The sequence below is a fragment of the Nuphar pumila genome, chromosome 2, assembly GCF_984573655.1.
Source record: "Nuphar pumila chromosome 2, dmNupPumi1.hap1.1, whole genome shotgun sequence".
Taxonomy (NCBI): Eukaryota; Viridiplantae; Streptophyta; class Magnoliopsida; order Nymphaeales; family Nymphaeaceae; genus Nuphar; species Nuphar pumila.
In genome coordinates, this window is record NC_143250.1 from 132,360,377 (window position 1) to 132,378,793 (window position 18,417).

Consider the following 18,417-nt stretch of genomic DNA (forward strand, 5'->3'; position numbering starts at 1 on the left):
CAGAGCTTTAGCTTCCACCACTGCAGAAATTACTTGGCTCACCTTTATTCTTCGGGACCTTGGAGTTCACATTATGCATGCACCAACTATCTATTGTGACGATCTTTCTGCCCTCTATATGTCAGTGAACCCTGATTTCCATAACTGAACGAAGCACATCAAAATTGATTATCACTTCATTCGAAAAAAGGTGTCTCAACAACAACTCATTACTCAGCTTGTTCCAGCTCACCACCAAGTTGCTGACATTTTAACAAAGCCTTTTACTGAAGGCTTCTTTCATGACCTCCGAGACAAACTCGGCCTATGGTTCCACCCCGCGCCTTGTTTGAGGGAGGGTATTGGACTTCCACGCATTGGATTATCATCACACATTGGATCATTATCGCTAGATGCCATCGACAATCAAGGAAATGATAATGTCAAGAGCAACTACTTACCCATGTGGCAGATTCAATCGAATCCTGAAAATCAACATAATAACAGAAACAACAACTCATACGATTATTTTGTAACCAAGGATAAAGGAAAGACACATGCGTGTATATCTGTCACAAATCAATAATGAGCAATATGTTGTTCTAATATATATATATACTCTGAGTTGAATAAAAATGTATTAGGGCCTTCTTACTCGTGGACGTAGACAACTACTTTGCCGAACCAGGTAATTCTCTTGTGCTTCCTTTTCTGTTTTTGTTTAGGTTTACTTATGATGTTTGAAATGACTCCTTGCATTTTGTTTGCCAAGACTTTAGAGAGGATGCCGTAGGGCGCCCTGAGGATGAAGATGGGCATGAAGGAGAAAATATTGACCATGTCAGACACCTTTGGGATCAGCAGTATCTTGGAGAACACCTTAAGCAAATCAGCATAATGAAAAACAAATAGAGGTCCGCAACCTCCCAGAACCACAAGAAAAAATCTAATGGGAACCCGTCAATGGCTGGCGACTTGAGGCAAAAGAGTTCTCCAACTGCCTTATGTATTTTTGAGAAATGCTTATGACGTCCGAAAAAATCTTTCATGCTTAAGAAACTTAAAACAAAAGAACCTTGAAACCCTAGTTTCCAATACGGCCTAGACTTAGATCCAGATATCAAAATAGACCCAAACGTATCTTATGAGTCGGTTTTGAATCTTGTAGTCTTGATCCCAATTCTTCAATTCTAGGCCGAAACGTGTTACACCGGGTTTGGGTCAAAGATCCATATCAAGAAAGTGGATATTCAAAATCTCACTTCTTTCTTGGAGTAATCATTATTTTTTTGGACGAAGGAATCATGATCCACTGAAAATCTTTCCGCAATAAGGTATAAATACGGTGATCTCTTAATTTTCTCTCCATTAATTATTTAATTAAGAGCCAAAGTCTATTATGATCATCATTTCCACGATTCAGGGCCCCCACGAGATTCGATCCTCCGACCTAAAAATATAAAATATAGTGCAAAAGAACTGCATACCAATAAATGGGGGACTAAAAGAGATTTAATATAAAAGATAGTCCCAAAGAACAGCATAACGATAAATGGTGGACTAAAAGAGAGTTAAGAGAGAAAGATTGTCGGACGAGATTGTCCCTATAACGCGCACTCATCTTTGCCATCATGTTAGGAAAGCATAGGAGTAAGTTCGTCTTTTTATAGGATATGTGGAGGTTGATTTGGTAAAGGTGGGAGTCGAAGAGGGGTATTTTTGGAATTTACGGGTATTAAATATGGCAGGAGGGGCACACCACACGCGGGCGTCTCTGTATAGTGTTTTAGTTCTTCCTCTGAACCATCTCTCACTTGAGTTGTTATTTCTCTCTCTCTGTCTCTTTAGAGTGGGTTGAGAGAATCGCTATGACAATCATTACTGTATCCTTCCAGATAGCCTGAACTCTCTCTCTCTAAAGTGCCCCCTTCTGGTCGGACTGTTGGAGCACACCTCTCTCTCTCTCTCTCTCTCTCTCTCTCTCTCTCTCTCTCTCTATATATATATATATATATATATATATATATATATATAAGGTACCCTTTGAGTTGGAATCACACCCACCTTTTCTCTGTATCTCTAGTTCGAGCCTTGGAGGTAACCACCCTCTCTCTCTAGTCAGAGAAATGGATTGCGGGAAGGTGAACGGGAAGAATTTAGGGACACTGAGGAGGAGGAGCGGTGGAGTGAGGACGAAACAGGCTGGGAGGGGATCATGCAGAGGAAGCTAGGGGGCTTCAACACCATTGTTTTGCGCTTTCTTCGCGTTTTTTCTTTTATTTTTTGGGGTGGGGGTGTTAATTTTCGTGGGTGTTTCTTCTTTTGGGGTGTTTGGTGGGGATGGGTTCTTCCTTGAGGGAGGTCCTTAAGAGCATCTGTGGAGAGAATGGCTGGACGTATGCGGTCTTCTGGAAGCACAAGTGCCAGAATCCAATGTAAGTTTTGATTTCATTGTTCCCTTTTTCACCGGTTTCTGGCGACAAGTTGGTGTGAATCGGTTCTTGTTTGATCTTTATGCTTGGAATGTTGTTCGTTTCTGTTGTGTTGTTATTTCCCTTGATTTTTGTCAGTGCTTACATCAGAAACTGCTGAATTTATGTCCATTAATTGTTTTACCTTCTGTTTGTTTGTCTCTCCATCTATTGTTCTTTTGCTCTTAGTTGGTGATCATGCATTCTTTTGGGGTTTGATCTCTCATGTTTATGTGCAAATGAGCTGAATGGGAATGGTGGTATGCTTCATTTCGAGCAAAAACTTTACCTTTTGTGAATGGAAGTTTTTTCCTTAGACCTTTTCTTTGTGTAATGTTATGAAAAAGTCAGTCCTTTCCACTTCCCCTTTCCCAATTTCCTCTTTTTTTAGTCTTTTTAATTATTTTTTTACTTTTTTATTATTTTGGGTTGGTGGTGGGGGTGTTCGGCGGCTAGGAGGTGTAGTGTTGTTGAGGATTGTGGGCTTCCTCTTGGAGCTTTAGAAAAGAAAATATTTAATTAGTCAAGATATTGATTTTTTTGTAGGTTTGGTTTGTCCTCTTTGTAATTTATATTGCTTCTTTAGGGTTTTGTTAGCTAAGAAACCTAAACAGGAACTCTCCTTTCTAAAATGAAATGCCGCTTTTTGTTTCTCTCTCGTTGTGTCTCATTGTGATTGGGCTTTTGGTTACCTTTCTGATTGAAATGGTTTTTGTTCTCCGAGTTTCCTGTCAAATGCGCACACTTGTTGAATACTAATTCTGAACGCTTACATATTTTTCCTTTGATTTTGGCTTGTGGAGAATGTTTGTTCACAAGTTTCCAACTTTGTGGATATTATTTGGCATTGTGATGAAATTTCTTCCATTGCAGGATTTTGATATGGGAAGAAGGACACTATCAGCATGGATTGTACCCAGGGGGGTCTTGTTCTTCTGCATTTGGAAGCCAACCCTTGCTTTTGCGAGAATGGGAAGCTCTTTTGAATCAGCACGGGCCCAGTCAGGCTAAGTTTCATGGGAATGATCCATTGGGTGTGTTTATTGGAAAAATGAAAGATCAGGTCCATGTGGTTGGGAAAGGGTATACCTTTTTTTTTTTTATCTTCGTTATCATTTGGTCTTGTTGATTAATCTATTCTGGTATATTTCTGCTCTTATCTGTTCCATCTTAGTTGTTTGGTCAAAGTCAAACTACATTAGGAATTTATCTTCCAACTGTATTATGTATGTTAATTATTTCATGGGACATTCATTCCTGGCATGGCTAATGCAAACACAGAATGAATGCTTTAGCATTGTTCACTGCTCCTTGAGAATAATGCGTTAGTGCCCCTGTTCTTGAAACATAGTTTTACAGAGGTTTTTTTGGGTCAGCAATTGGACCTGTTGGATGAATGGCATCTAAACCTGTTTCATTTCACATACTTGCTGGTAGAAAAAAGAACAAGAAAAAAAGATCTTTTGTTTGTGTTTTTCTTTATGGACTGCTTGTTGGACAAAGTGATAACGGAAAAATGCTTGTCATTTTGATCAAGCTCCAATCTTTTCTTTCTTGCTGCTACCTATTGCTGGCATGATACAACTATTTTGGTCTTTTCCATTGCTAGTTTATTTGATCTTTTGATATTGTTTTTACTGTCTATTCCAGGATTATTGGTCATGTTGCCCTCATGGGATCATACAGATGGGTCTTCCAAGGCACATACATGAATGAAGGATATATTTCCGGACCGATTCTTTATGGAACTACTTTTGAGGTAAATTGAAATTATTTTTGGCATGTCTGTTTGATAAGGCTACTATACTGCTAGAACTTTAGGTTAAAATTTTCAAAAGAAAATTAATGATTTGTAAGGGTTATTCCTCGTCCATCGGCTGTTGATTCTGAGGATTGCCGACAAACATAGATGTGCTTCAAAAGGTCCATGCCTCATTGAATGCTTTGAACTTTTGTGCATGTTTTGTCAATTAAGCTGTTCCTCTGTTCTTTTGCTGGGCCCTCCCTGTCAGGCATAAATTTTTTTCCCAGTATCAATGGTTTGATTGCATTGATCTATTGGCTTTCTGCATTTTTGGATTTTTTGACAGTTAAGCATGAGAAAAAAAGGACAATCTGAGTCAAAGAAGACCTTATCCAAAAGAAACATAGAGTCACAGACTATGTAACTGGGACACGCCAAAATGGGTGGCGTACCTGTGTCTGAGGGTGGGTACCGAACGCAGTGCAGGTACGCCATGTGTCGGGTCCCACACTGCTCCGGGTCATGTCCAACCTTGACCCAAACCTTTTTATTTTGATGTCGATGAAAGGCAGGCAGGAAGAAGAAAAAGAAGAAGAAGAAGAAGAAGAAGAAGAAGAAGAAGAAGAAGAAGAAGAAGAAGAAGAAGAAGAAAAAAAAAGGAGAAGGAAGAAGAAGACGGAAGTGGAAGAGGAAAAAAGAAAGAGACAGGGTCTTGACGTGGAGAGAGAGAGAGAGAGAGAGAGAGAGAGAGAGAGAGAGAGAGAGAGAGAGAGAGAGAGAGAGAGAGAGAGTTGGTTAAACCATGTTGGTTTTGTTGACCAGGTTTGGACAAGTCCAAACCTAATCAACAAAGCTAAAAAATTGACCTTCAAAAAACGAGTTTTTTTTTTCAATGAAGTTAAAAACGACTCTCTCTCTCTCTCTCTCTCTCTCTATATATATATATATATATATATAGCCGTGTCCCCATACTCTCATTTTTTGAAATTGTCGTGTTGTACCCTCCTCTGCACCCGTACCCAGGTGACATAGGTCACATACAATGATCTAGAAGCAGCAGTAGAAGCTTCAGCTAAGGGCTCCATTAATTCCACCTCCCCTAGTCACTAGCATGCTGTATCAGGAGACACTATTACAAAACCATTTATTTGCAAGGGAAAGGTCCCTTGAATGAAAGAAATAACCTTCCAACTTCCATGTAAACTGGAGGAATCCACTGAAGAGGGCATATAGCAGGTTGAAAATATGTGAGGGCTCCGTTGAATTTTAATTGGTCCTACATTCTTTCTCTGGTCCACAACAATCTTAAGGTTTATGCCCCTTGGCATACTTCTATTTTGTGATGGATTTCTTTTTTCAATGTATTTTTGCTTTGGATATTAGCTCCAGCATGCATGCCACTGAGTGTTTTGGGTGGCAAATAATGGGAAGTAGGTGGATCCTGTTTTAAGGCACTGGTTGTCACTCAAGGAAATCAGCTGTTAACTTGCTTTTGGCATGTTCACATGATTTTCAGGACTTGCCTGAATGCCTGAGTCCTTTAACTTCTATATTTTCTTTAACCTATGAAATAAATATTTTTACTATATGATTCTGACCCAAGTCACCAATATCAATCTAGGGGATATCTGAGCAAGAAAATTTCTCTAGATATCATGGGGTTTTCACTTTTTCTATAAATCTCAAGAAAGTTTTGCTATTTTTCAAACCAAAAAAATAATATTTTATAAGAGAAAACTAGAATTTCTCTGAAATAAAAGAAAGCATATTCAAATTACATAAACAAGCTGAAAATTCTAGGTATCATGATTTATCAAAGTAACAGAATATATTTGCATGAATTATTTCTTTCAAAGTGGTTGCATTTTGAAAACGTTATGTGATAATTTTATCTTTTTAATAATGTTCTAAATATATTTTGAAACTGCTCAAATATTTTGAAAATATCATTTATATCTGTCTACACTTTACCCTATACACATTAAGTTACGTATAGCATAGTGATGCACCCATTTAACCTGTTTTAAATATTAAAACCTGAAGTATCTAATTATATTTATATATATATATATATATATATATATATATATATAGGGTTAAAGTTTGCTACAATTGTTTGTATGTACAAACGACTTAGCAAATTTCGGTTTATTTATTAAACCTATACATACACACATGCTAATATTTTCTACAAACATTTGTTTGTACAAATGCCTTTAGATCTCTATGGCACAGGATTTTATCCACTTGGACATAAATGGATTCAGCATGATCCAAATGCTAGAAATCAACATCTGGATCATGTTTTTTCGACTTAGAAGCACAATTTTAGGTGTTGGAAAATATCGGTCATCGTAGGCCGTTGATTTTTCAAGCCTATAAAACCCTACCCACTCGTCGTAATGAGACAATCCAAGAGCCATTCCTGCTAAGAAAAATATTTAGATCATAGCTGTAGGGTTAGTTTCATGAGAAACAACCAAAAAAATGAAAACAATAAAAATAAAGATAGGAAATATTATCCCATATACATGGGAAAATATATGGCGCTTCTGTACCATGATACCATTCGGTGGTACACACTCTTGTTTTCCTAGATCTAGCCACCAAATGGTAAATCTAACTGTACAGATGTGTTTAGCATGATTTATTTACTATATTAGAGGGTTTTATCATGTTTAATATGTCATCAGATTTTATTTTTTAGACTGCAAAAATCAACGGTTCACAATTCATGAAAATAATTTAAAAACGGTATAAAACATCATATTTGAGTCAATTTTAACATATCAAAGTAATAAATAGAATATGCTAAACATCATCCAATGATTAGATTTTGCTTTTGAAGCCTAGATCTATGTAAATCAAGTGTGTACTACCATAGAATCACCCTATATATATATATATATATATATATATATATATATATATATATATATATATATATATATATATAGAGAGAGAGAGAGAGAGAGAGAGAGAGAGAGAGAGAGAGAGAGAGCATAACTTGTGGTGAAACCCCTTAACTTACATATGTCTGATTTCCAAAAGCCACAAATAACCTTGGTCTCATGTTGAGCATGATCTATTTACTATTTTCATGTGTTAAAATTGACTCGAACATGATGTTTTGGGTCAATTTTAGATCATCCTTATTTTCATGAATTCTGAGTTGTTGATTTTCACCATCATGAAAAGTAAATCTTACACACATACATGCACACACACACACACACACACACACACACACGAAAGCTACCCTGTCATACCAACAAGCACCAAGCACCTAGTGGCTAGGGGATATCCCAAGGTTGGCACCATTAGAGCCTAATATGATTGATGCAAGGCCTCAAAGCCTGCTAGTCAAGCTAGCTCTCACCATGCTCAGTCTGAGTCTGGGTCATGTAAGGCAAAGAGTCAAGACCCAGGACCATGTATGAATTATTTCAGGACGGGTTGTGCTGTCTCCACTGAAAAGTTCCGTTTTATCCACCAATTAGCTGACAGGCCATGCCAAGCTGTAGTACCATCAGATTCCAGGCTGCACTTTCTGCCCAATCCCTGTCATATTAGGTATCTAGCCCGATGTCCACCCCTACTTGGATGCTCAGCAATATCTACCTTTATCAATGACACACAACTTGGCTATCTGCAACCCTGGTGACATGGTTTTGAATATATTCAAAAGTAAAGCCATTTTCTGCTGCTAATGTTCTAGTAAAGTGCAGCTCTAGCCCGGACACATTTTATTTTAACTTCATGGAAGTTGGCATGCCTTCTTTGGAAAAGTTAAACATGTTGCTAGATGACCACTGTTAGGATAATTTTGAAGAATTTGAACACCGTTGACTAATAGTACTGATTTTTTTGTTGGATGGTGCTACTCACTGTTCACTGATGACAGTATTTTTTGCATGATTTTAAATCTTCATGCATTTCTCCTGATAGTTTGTAATCGTGATAGGAACACATTCTCTTCATGTATATTCCCAACGTTTTACTTTGCATTTTAGAGTGTAATCATAATGATAATAATCTATCAGAAACTAGTGAATAAAAAAAGCCTAACAGAAGCTAATTTTATGATGTAATCATAATGATAATAATTTATCAGAAAGTAGTGAGTAAAAAAAGATCTATCATAATTCAGAAACTAATTTTATGATGGACCTGTTTTTCTTTCTACCTTTCCCTTTCAGAACTCTGCCGACTGGTACAATCAGTTTTCAGCAGGAATACAGGTGTAGAAACTGGAAACTATTACTGCTTACTTGCGTATTGCATTTTACCTGATTCCAATCTGCGGATGACAAGTTTGTTGACCAATTTTTTGTTTTGCAGACAGTTGCTATTATATCTGTGTTACCACATGGTGTTCTTCAATGTGGTTCAGTCCGAATTGTAAGTTGATTCTCTTCAATTTGCTGAAACCATGATTTTGCTATGAAATGATGTAGCTGAGAGTATGTTTTGGTTTTTGACAGTTATGATATTGTGGCATGCAAACTATGGAATTGGAAAATAATGCATATCCTTTATTTTTCTTTAGGTGGTCTGGCCTCAGATTATATACACAACCTCTTTCTTAGGATCTTAAAGCTCCATGATATTTGACCATCTGCATTGTAACATGTTTAACTTGAAAATATGAGGTGGTCTTTCAGAAAAAAACAGAAGACTAATGAGACATCATATTTTTAATATTTACAGTGGGAAAGACTATTTTATTTTATGGCCTATTAAAAAGTTACATTCTTGAAGGCAATAAGCTCTGCCATTTCCACAATGTTCACAATTATCTTGTCAAGTAATATGATTATTTCTGAGTCTAGCATTTCATTTCATTGAGAAAAATCATTCTTCTTTCCAAAGAATTCTGAATACATTGGAATTCAGCCGTCTATGTTTTGTATGTTGCTTGCATCCTGATCATGGCATTTTGCTTCCATTCTTTTGTTGCAGATTGCTGAGAGTATAGATTTTGTCAACCACGTGAGAAATATGTTTATGCAATTAGGTGTCAGCAGACCTTCTCCATCTGAAAGTACGCTAACAGTATCAGGGCAGACATTACATATGCCTAAATTTTCTGATGCCCATGGTCATAATGACTCAACCAATAGTTGTCATGTTAAAGTGGAAAGATCTGAGGAAAGTACACTGGTAGTATCAGGGCAGACATTACATATGCCCAAATTTTCTGATGCCCATGGTCATATTGACTCAAACAATATTTGCCATGTTAAAGTGGCAAGTCGTGAGCCTGATGAGATTCATGGCCAACCTATCTTCAGTCATCCTGCTTTCTTGTTATCTAATGAACTCCAAACAAGTAATTCTCTCCTTGCAAACCTTGATGGTGTCTGTTCCAATGCTTCTACAATTCCCTCAATTTCCAGCTCGACTTTTCCTTCTCCAGAAGCTTTTAGGGATTTGTTTCAGCAAAAGGCTTTCCTATCAGTGAACCCCAACCCATCACCCAGAGATCAACTGGAGACTGTAGTAGCAGGAGGAGCTCCAGCAGCTAGCTCAACCTCTGCCATGAGATCAAGCCAGCACCTATCACAAAGATCAGGTGCATCATGTAGTAGTGTAAATATTTTGGAGCAACAGATTATCCCAAGTATTGCATCTCAGAGAACTTTTGATAGAGTGCCTCTATTGGACTTTGCATTCTTTTCGCAACATGAATTTGATGAAAGCAAAATGTCTCTTCCACCTGAAGTTTCTTCTTGTTTAATTTCTAGCAGAAGTGATACTGTTAATTCTAGAAGTGGTATTGGGGAAGCTGTAAATGCAAATCCATCCGTTTTGTGGAAATCAGTACATGCACAACCATCTGGTCTTCCACAGAGTAATGGCTATCTGTATTCTAACTTAGCTGCTGTGCCACTGACTCCAGCATCTGACAATTCAAAGGAACCATGTGATATTCGGATTAGTTCTAGTGGGTCTAGAGTCTCTACACCAAGCATAACCTCTGCTATTGAGAGACATAATCTGGCTACAAGTGCTGCAATGCCTGGAAATGTAGAGAATGATCTCTTTCTAGCTATTGGTATTCCATTGAATGGGTCAGGCCTAGATAAGCACTATTTTTGCGACAGAGAACTCTCTAAACATGTTGCTGACTTTGTGCAAAATGTTTCTGTAAATGATGTACAACACATACCAAAGGGAAATCTGCAGCCTGCCCAACCTGTTCATGAAGAAGCTAGCTTGATCACAGTAACTGGCAGTGGGAAAATCTCTAAAAATTTTGGGTGCTTTAATCAGATTAAAGTGAACTCATCGACGGCAACTTTGCAGCTCCCTTCTCTTGACAGTACACTCGATCATTTGCACTCTGATATTAGAACCAATGAGTCTCAGAGTGGATGCAATAGTGCTGTCTCACAGCTGAAAAATGTGGAAAATGTTAGTACTAGAACTGATTTTTCTTCATGCATTTCTGAGTTGAACATGGCTTTTATGTCGAATGTGTTTAATGATGGGCATATCAACAACAGCAGTTTTTCTGAAAACAGATCTGGGAATCTTCTGGATGCTATAGTTTTTGGTATTCAGTCCTATACTGATCGAAGTACCAATGATAATATATCTGGTAAGACCATGTTGACGGGGGCTAGTTCTTCTCATGCTGACTGTAATCTATTTGAGCTTTTGACTACCTCAGATAAAAAACAAGAGGAGGTTGCTGGTATTTCTCAATCTCATGTGAAGTCAGAGATGGTGATACCAAATTGCCATTCTCTGTCCGAGTGTAGTGCGAGTGCAGAAGGTTCCCAAACTGATGGGACTTTAAAATCTCAAGCCAGTTTAAGGATAGAGGAGTGTCCAGGTGCACATCATGACAACACTCTTACTGTGCACACTGGGAGGGCAGAGGAATCTGCAAAGGGAAAACAAAAAAGGCCTAAACCAGGAGAGAGCACAAGACCAAGACCAAAAGATCGCCAGCAGATCCAGGACCGTGTTAAGGAGTTGAGGGAAATTGTACCTAATGGAGCCAAGGTATATTTGCTGTAGTTGTGTTCACAAAGTTTGTTTCTATACACATCCTGACCTGTGATATGGATGGAGCGTGAATTGGATCCTGTCCATTATAGTTGCCACATTGCACTTTGAATCAAGCAGCACTCAACTCTATAGGCTGATTGAAGAAAGTGCTAATTTGGTGATCCATCTTTTTGATGTTATGGAATTTCAAGCAGACTTCTTTCTGGTGGACTAGCCATGTCCTAGTCAACTTGCTGGATCATAATTTATAAGCTATTATTATACTGATTTGACTATTTTGTGACATTGTGGAACAGTGCAGCATTGATGCTTTACTCGAGCGTACAATTAAGCACATGCTTTTCTTACAAAGTGTGACGAAGCACACAGACAAATTGAAACACACTGGAGAATCAAAGGTGTCAATTGATGTTTTCTTGTTGCTTGCTACATGTTTTACTTGGTGCTAGCTTTCTTATCAAATTTCAAACTCACAAGTTAAAAACTGTCTGTGCCTATGCAGTTAATAAGCAACGATGGTGGCTTGCTCTTAAAGGACAACTTTGAGGGTGGTGCTACATGGGCATTTGAAGTTGGTTCTAAATCCATGGTGTGCCCTATAATAGTTGAGGATCTGAATGTGCCACGTCAAATGCTTGTGGAGGCAAGAATCAAGATTACCTTTTGTACAATTATTTGTTATATATCTTCAAAAATAAGTGGCATCTTGTTGATATGCCATTTTATTTAGATGCTTTGTGAAGAGCGAGGTTTTTTTCTGGAGATAGCTGACATGATCCGGGGAATGGGATTAACAATTCTCAAGGGTGTGATGGAAACACATAATAACAAAATTTGGGCACACTTTGCTGTTGAGGTAACTTATCCAAGTGAATTTCTTGCTCGTGCTTCTTTGGCTGTACTTTTTCATGAAAATACAGTCTTTTTTGTTGTCAATATCTTTGTTCTTTTTTGTTTTTGGGTGGCACATCTTCATTATAGACTGCTTGTTTTGATTCCTGTGTTAACGAATGTCATTTTGTGTGTATAAAAGATCGTTTCAGCATGTTATTGACTTGGATTCTGATGCTTAGATTTTCCATGTTTGTTTTGCACAGTGGGGAAGTGGTTGTGGTCCACCTTATCATGCTTGTAAAATGGTCCAAAATGAATGTCAGCTGCGTCCAGGTTTGACCCAATACTGGATGACATCTTGAACCTCCTGGATGTTAATGGGTCTATTCATATGATCTAAACTTGATCTTATAGGACCAGACATGGCCTAACTTATCTAATGGGTAATTGTACTTACTGGATGGCTTTGGGTAGAATTCAAAGCTCCTTGCAGCTGGATACTAATTAGGCATCTCCAATCTGGACTGAGATGTAAACCTAGTCCGATTCTGAAAAATAAATAAAAATAAATATATGGCCAAGCAAGCTATCATGTCATCGCCATTCAAATTGTAGACCCAGGTTTTGATGAATGTACGGTTTTCATGCCCACAAGGGCTCTGCTTTCCTGGCTAGGGGTGACCATGGTTTGTCATGTGACAACCATGGTGAGCACCCCTTGCTGCAAGGTCAAAGTTGGGTGTACTTCCTGGTGGGCAAGGGGAATGTCAAGGGTTCCAACCGGAGGCCTGCCAATGTGCAATTGGTGATTTGTGTGTGTGTGTGTCCCCCCCCCCCCCCCCCCCCCCAAAAAAAAAGAAAAAAGGTGCAGTATTCACATTCATCCAATCCAAATACTACCTTCTTACACTGTTGGAGGGTGGTAGGGGAGGAAAAGAGGATGGAAAAGGTATATAAAGACTCTCCTAGTTGGAGCCTAATGGTGATTTATTAACAACCTCTCTTGGTAACAGCACGAGAGAGAGAGAGAGAGAGAGAGAGAGAGAGAGAGAGAGAGAGAGAGAGAGAGAGAGAGAGAGAGAGAGAGAGAGAGAGAACTTTGTGGGGATAAAATTTAGGGATTAGGTTAATTGGAGAGAGCCATTAAAAGGGTATAAATAGGGGACAAATGAATCCTTTAAGAGCGAAGAAGTTGAATCATGGGAATCAAAATTGAGTATGATAAAGTGCAATCTTGGGTCCAAGATTTATTTATCCATTGACTTGGAAATCAAATTCCATGTTTGATTTCTAAAACATAAATTAGTGAGAAGCAGTGGACTTTCAAATGGAAGTATTTCACTTTTTTACTTTCTAAAAGTACACTTTTTGTTTTTTGGGTGCAATCCCGAAACTGCTTATGCCAATTACCAAGCACACATCGGAGATCAGACTTGAGACTGATAGCAAATATGAAGAATGTTGGAAGTTGGATCTGCATTTCTCAGTTCTTCACATCTTATCGTTTTTACACTAGAAAGCTATTGTTGCAATTATACTGCTATAAGTAGTTGTTTTCTATGGAATGTATACTATTACTAGTTCTCCATTAGTTTTTGTCTGCAAGTTAATAATGCTTCTTGAAGATTGATATGATCTCTCTTGATATGATCTCTCTCTTTCTCTCTCTCAAATTATGGTTTCTTCACCGTTCATTATTCTTGAGTAGCCTAACTAATCACCATCTTGGCAGGCAAACAGGGATATTACAAGGATGGAGGTTTTTATGTCACTTGTCCATCTCCTTGAACAAATTTCAAACAGTACAACACCTAAGCCTATAAAGGGCAGTCTTTTGCCATTTGATGCATACCATCGATCCTCAATACCTGCAGCTGGATCCATGGAGAGGTTGCAGTGACTAATCAGAGTGCCTGGATGCTTAAATACTAAGAGTAGGGCATTGCTTTGTTTGCCTACCATGACTAGTATTCTGTTTCCAGATAAGTGCATGCTACTCGATACTGGAGTATTAGGCCTGTAATATTGGTAGACGTGCCTCGGTGTTTGGCAAAACTATGATGGACGTTGTTGGAAGAGCTGCACCGGGTTCATTCTTAGCCGGATATATTTGAAAGCGTTGTTAGATGTGTGTTTTCTGGGCATTTTTTTTTCACGGTGAGAATTGATGATGGTGGGAACTAGATTCAACCTTTCTGAATTGGTGAAGGGAGAAGCCCATTGCTTGTAATTATGAGGGAGGATAACTGGGCAGATACTTGAGTGCTGAAGTGCAGAAGGGTAGGACTTAATAAGGTGAAAATGTTCATGTCTCCCTTTTTGTGAACTTTATATTTAGTCCCACTATATTTCATCATTCTTAATCATCCTCTAAAGGTTAATCTTTGTTGGCCTGTATGGGAAGCCACGTTTGTTTTTATTTATTATTTATATAGATGATGGGAACTCAACAGGCCAAATTACTTCTTAGTAGACATTAACAATAACCAACAGGTGTGAGGAATGGGATCTTATATTGAGATAATTTCTTCCCTGCTTTTGTACATGATTCAAGTATTGGCAATAGGAAAACGCCAGAGAACCATGTTCCATTAGATGTGTGAAGGATTACCAAGGGGAGGGTATGCATATGCCAATTTTGATGTTGAGTTGCTTTTTTTTTCATGATTGTATGATCATCCTTTTAAGTCTAATGATACTTTATATCTTCTTTACTGCTGCAACCTTAGATTGAGTGGTGCTCTCAGAGCCTGCTATGACTTTGAAAGGACAAGCTCCAGCAAGTGGCTTCTACCAGGTGCCACATGACACTGTTTTTTTCCCAACTTGTTTGTTAATTTCGAATGTGCCCCTGCATTTCTGCAATTGCCACCATCAAGACAATTTAACAGGACATTTGGTTTATGCCTGGCTCAATGTGTTCCTATGCATTTAAAATTTGCCAACTAAAGCACAAGCTGGACCCCAGGATCTCCACCCTGTAAAGTACATCCATCAACCTAGGGGCGCCAATCGGGTTGGCGGGTCAGCATACCTCAACACGAACCCGACCTGTTTATTAAACAGGTCGGCTGTGGCAAACACGAACCCGATCCATTTATTAAACGGGTAACCCGACACGACATGGTTAACCCGTTTAATAAACGGGTCGGGTTAGCGGGCAGGTTGGCGGGTTGGGTTCGGGTAAACGGGTTGGCGGGCGGGTTGACGGGTCGGGTTCGGGTAAACAGGTTGACCCGCTCGCCTAACCCGTTTATTAAACGGGTCAGCCGGGTTGGCATATCCCTAACACGAACCCGACCCATTTAATAAACGGGTTAGGCGGGTCGACCCGTTTACGACACAGAACCCGTTTAGGCCAAACCCGAACCCTGCTAAGAAGTGGGTTGGCGGGTTGTGTCAGATTTTGCCACCCCTACATCAACCTGACATAATAATCTACTGAGAAGCTTTTAGTGGGAGGCCATGTGAAGCTTTTTCAGTGAGTTAAAGGTGGCCTTGAAAGAACCCCTAGATCTTTGTGTTACCTTCGGTGCCTTACTAAAATCTCTAGGAACTGGATCTTCCTCGTATGCTCTTTTTGAGCAAACTTTATCATTCGTATCTCATGACTCGTACGCCCTTTGTTTGGCATCCATTGAGTGTCCTTGACGTCTCTAGGGTAGTGCCCCGAAAATGAGAAAAGCTGTTCATGGCTTGGCCTGAGTTTGGCTTGTAAAGAGCTCATTCGAACTCGTTAAACAGAATCGGCTGCATTTACTCAAATGGCTCATAAATTTTGAAATCCACCTGATGTTTAATTTCATAGGTTTTGGACTTTTTTTAGAACCTTTTTACCCTTAGCATGAACGGATCTCTCCAATTTTTGTGCGTTATGTTGCAATGCTCTCTAGATCTCACTAAATCTCATTAAAAACAAAATTCATATGATATTTTTGCCAAAATCATGAATTTTGCACAAATAGTATGAATATTGCAACAATGTTTATGAAAATCCCTTGTGAATTTCATTAAGAGTTTCAGGTTGGTATTTGCGAAAGTTTGTCTTTCTATGCAGAATTCATAAAAAGTTTGCAGAATTTACGGATTTTCTCATGCTGTTGCCTTATAGCGATGTGAAATTCTGTTTTAGCGTGTGAATATATATATATATATATATATATATATATATATATATATATATATATATATATATATATATATATATATATATATATATATATATAGAGAGAGAGAGAGAGAGAGAGAGAGAGAGTTTTGTCAAGAGTTTTGCATTGGTGATTGCAAAAGCCTACTTTTGATGCAGAATTCATGAAAAGTTTGCAAAATTCATGGACTTTTGCATGTTGTCGACTTTAAGTGGAGAGATTCCATTTTAGCATACAAATTTACCTGTATATGTATATATATGGGTGTTTGTGTTCATTTTTTTCTTTTTTCATTTGTATATGAAAAGAGTGGTAGCCCTTTCTTCTGTACTCTTGCGGTGATTCATGCGAAAGCTAGTTTTTTGGCTTCATTTTGATGATTATCGTAGTTTCTGGACTTTTTTTTTTATATAAATATGAGCCGTTAATAGCCTTGTAGGGTTTTTGTTTGGTTGTTGCAGTAGATGTATTATTTATGTTTCCATGTTGTAGATGTTTTATTTATATAACCTTATGTTTTATTTGATATTTAACACTGGATTTACTGTTTAGGGTTTACTATGTTTAGTTTTTTTTATACACACACACACACACACATATATATATATATATATATATATATATATATATATATATATATATATGTGTGTGTGTGTGTGTGTGTGTGTGTGTGTGTGTGTGTGTGTGTGTTATTTTTTTATAGTCAAACTCGGGTTAGGTAGACCCCTATTATATATGTATTTGTTATTTTTTTTTATAATCAATCTGGGGTTAGGTAGACCCCTACTTCTTCATTGATCTGGTACTTGTGATTTGTATACAAAAAATAATCCTTTTGTCAATGGGTGTCAATCTAGGAGTTGATATTTTCAAATCTTGGTTATTCTCCCTCTTGCGGATTATGCTAGGTTTTTAATTAAAAAGTGAGCTTTACAGTAATTGTAGGTAATGTTAACTCTATCAAAATTGTATAAAGTATGTAATAGGATTATAGACAACTCCCTTCTTGGATCTCTTTCCTCCAAGACTTGTAATACTCGATGGTAAATGCCCATTTGAGTTATTTCTATGATGACTTTCTCTTTCACTCTTACATTTTTTAGGATTTTTGACCATGCTAACCATTCTTTATCTTTCAACTTCTTATACTTTTTTATTCTTTATAATTTATATAGTAGTTTTAATGAACTGCTCTAATGTCTTATGTCTATTGTATATATCTTAGATATCTCGCAAAAGGTACTATGTATAGACATGGTATAAGAAAGGCTTGCAATCTCAGGTCACCGACCCCAATGCCACCTTTAAATAAGGACACAATTGAGATAGCTGACATATAATTATTAACATATCAAGTTATGTATATACAACCAATGATACTTAAATGTATGTGTTGATATTCAATTTTAATTGGTGCTGAAAACAGGGTGCTGAGAATGAATAAGGTATGTAACAACCAAAATATAGTGAAGTGCTTATGTTCAAAAAAGAAATGTTGTTGGTCAGTGAAGTGAGTATATCACGTTGTTTGCTTGTTTGTTTGTATGTGTACTCATTTAAATCTAACATGAATGTATCACTTATTTTGATAATACAACACCTAAAAAGATTCATAGGGAGACTCTAAGAATACCATATAGAGAAAATGCAAGCAAGCTGCAAACCATTTACTGTATCTCATATTTTTCTTAGAGTCTCAAAAGCCATATTTTTATTATTTTTTTATTGTCTAATGAAAACTAATCGGTAAACATTGACATTCACAACAAATGTTTCAAATGCTAAAACATGGAGAATGGGCTCACAATTGCTGGGAGATTGACTAGTTGTCGTATCCATTATGTGAATGTGAAAAGGTATGCTTAACATTTATGTTTACATAACATAAATTTTCAAGTATATTTATATTGCAGGTCTTGATTCCTATCAACTGAGATAATTATCATTGGGTTCTTTAGAAAATGAATATGAATGTGAATGAGTTTAGATTATACAATTCCATAGAGTCTACAGATCTTGCTGATCAGAATGTTAAAGATATGATATGATAACATTACTTATTCAATAATGTGTTAATTTTCTCAAGTACTCATTAGGTTAAGTGTTGTATTTCAGATTTATTTTTTTACAGAATGCTTTGACTACGACATTTACACCGACTAGATGATCATTATTGTGCAAGATATAACTAAGCAAATGAACTCGTAATTCCTTTACACAT

At 37.5% G+C, this 18,417-nt stretch overlaps 1 protein-coding gene across 1 annotated transcript; it reads left to right on the top strand.

Annotated features, from left to right (window-relative positions):
• Nucleotides 1–1,745: 1,745 nt before the first annotated feature.
• Nucleotides 1,746–14,411, top strand: LOC149847137 (transcription factor EMB1444-like). The gene is made up of 10 exons (XM_089998315.1): nucleotides 1,746–2,414; nucleotides 3,324–3,533; nucleotides 4,101–4,209; nucleotides 8,394–8,435; nucleotides 8,536–8,595; nucleotides 9,157–11,208; nucleotides 11,511–11,612; nucleotides 11,717–11,857; nucleotides 11,945–12,070; nucleotides 13,781–14,411. Exons 1-10 carry the CDS (start codon nucleotides 2,320–2,322, stop codon nucleotides 13,946–13,948), a joined length of 3,105 nt encoding a protein of 1,034 aa, XP_089854441.1. The 5' UTR covers nucleotides 1,746–2,319; the 3' UTR covers nucleotides 13,949–14,411.
• Nucleotides 14,412–18,417: the final 4,006 nt, after the last annotated feature.

Coding starts and splice junctions, on each gene's coding strand:
- LOC149847137 (XM_089998315.1), top strand. CDS start 2,320: ATGGGTTCTTCCTTGAGGGAGGTCCTTAAGAGCATCTGTGGAGAGAAT. Junction 2,415..3,323: donor CACAAGTGCCAGAATCCAAT/GTAAGTTTTGAT, acceptor CTTCCATTGCAG/GATTTTGATATGGGAAGAAG. Junction 12,071..13,780: donor GGGCACACTTTGCTGTTGAG/GTAACTTATCCA, acceptor CCATCTTGGCAG/GCAAACAGGGATATTACAAG.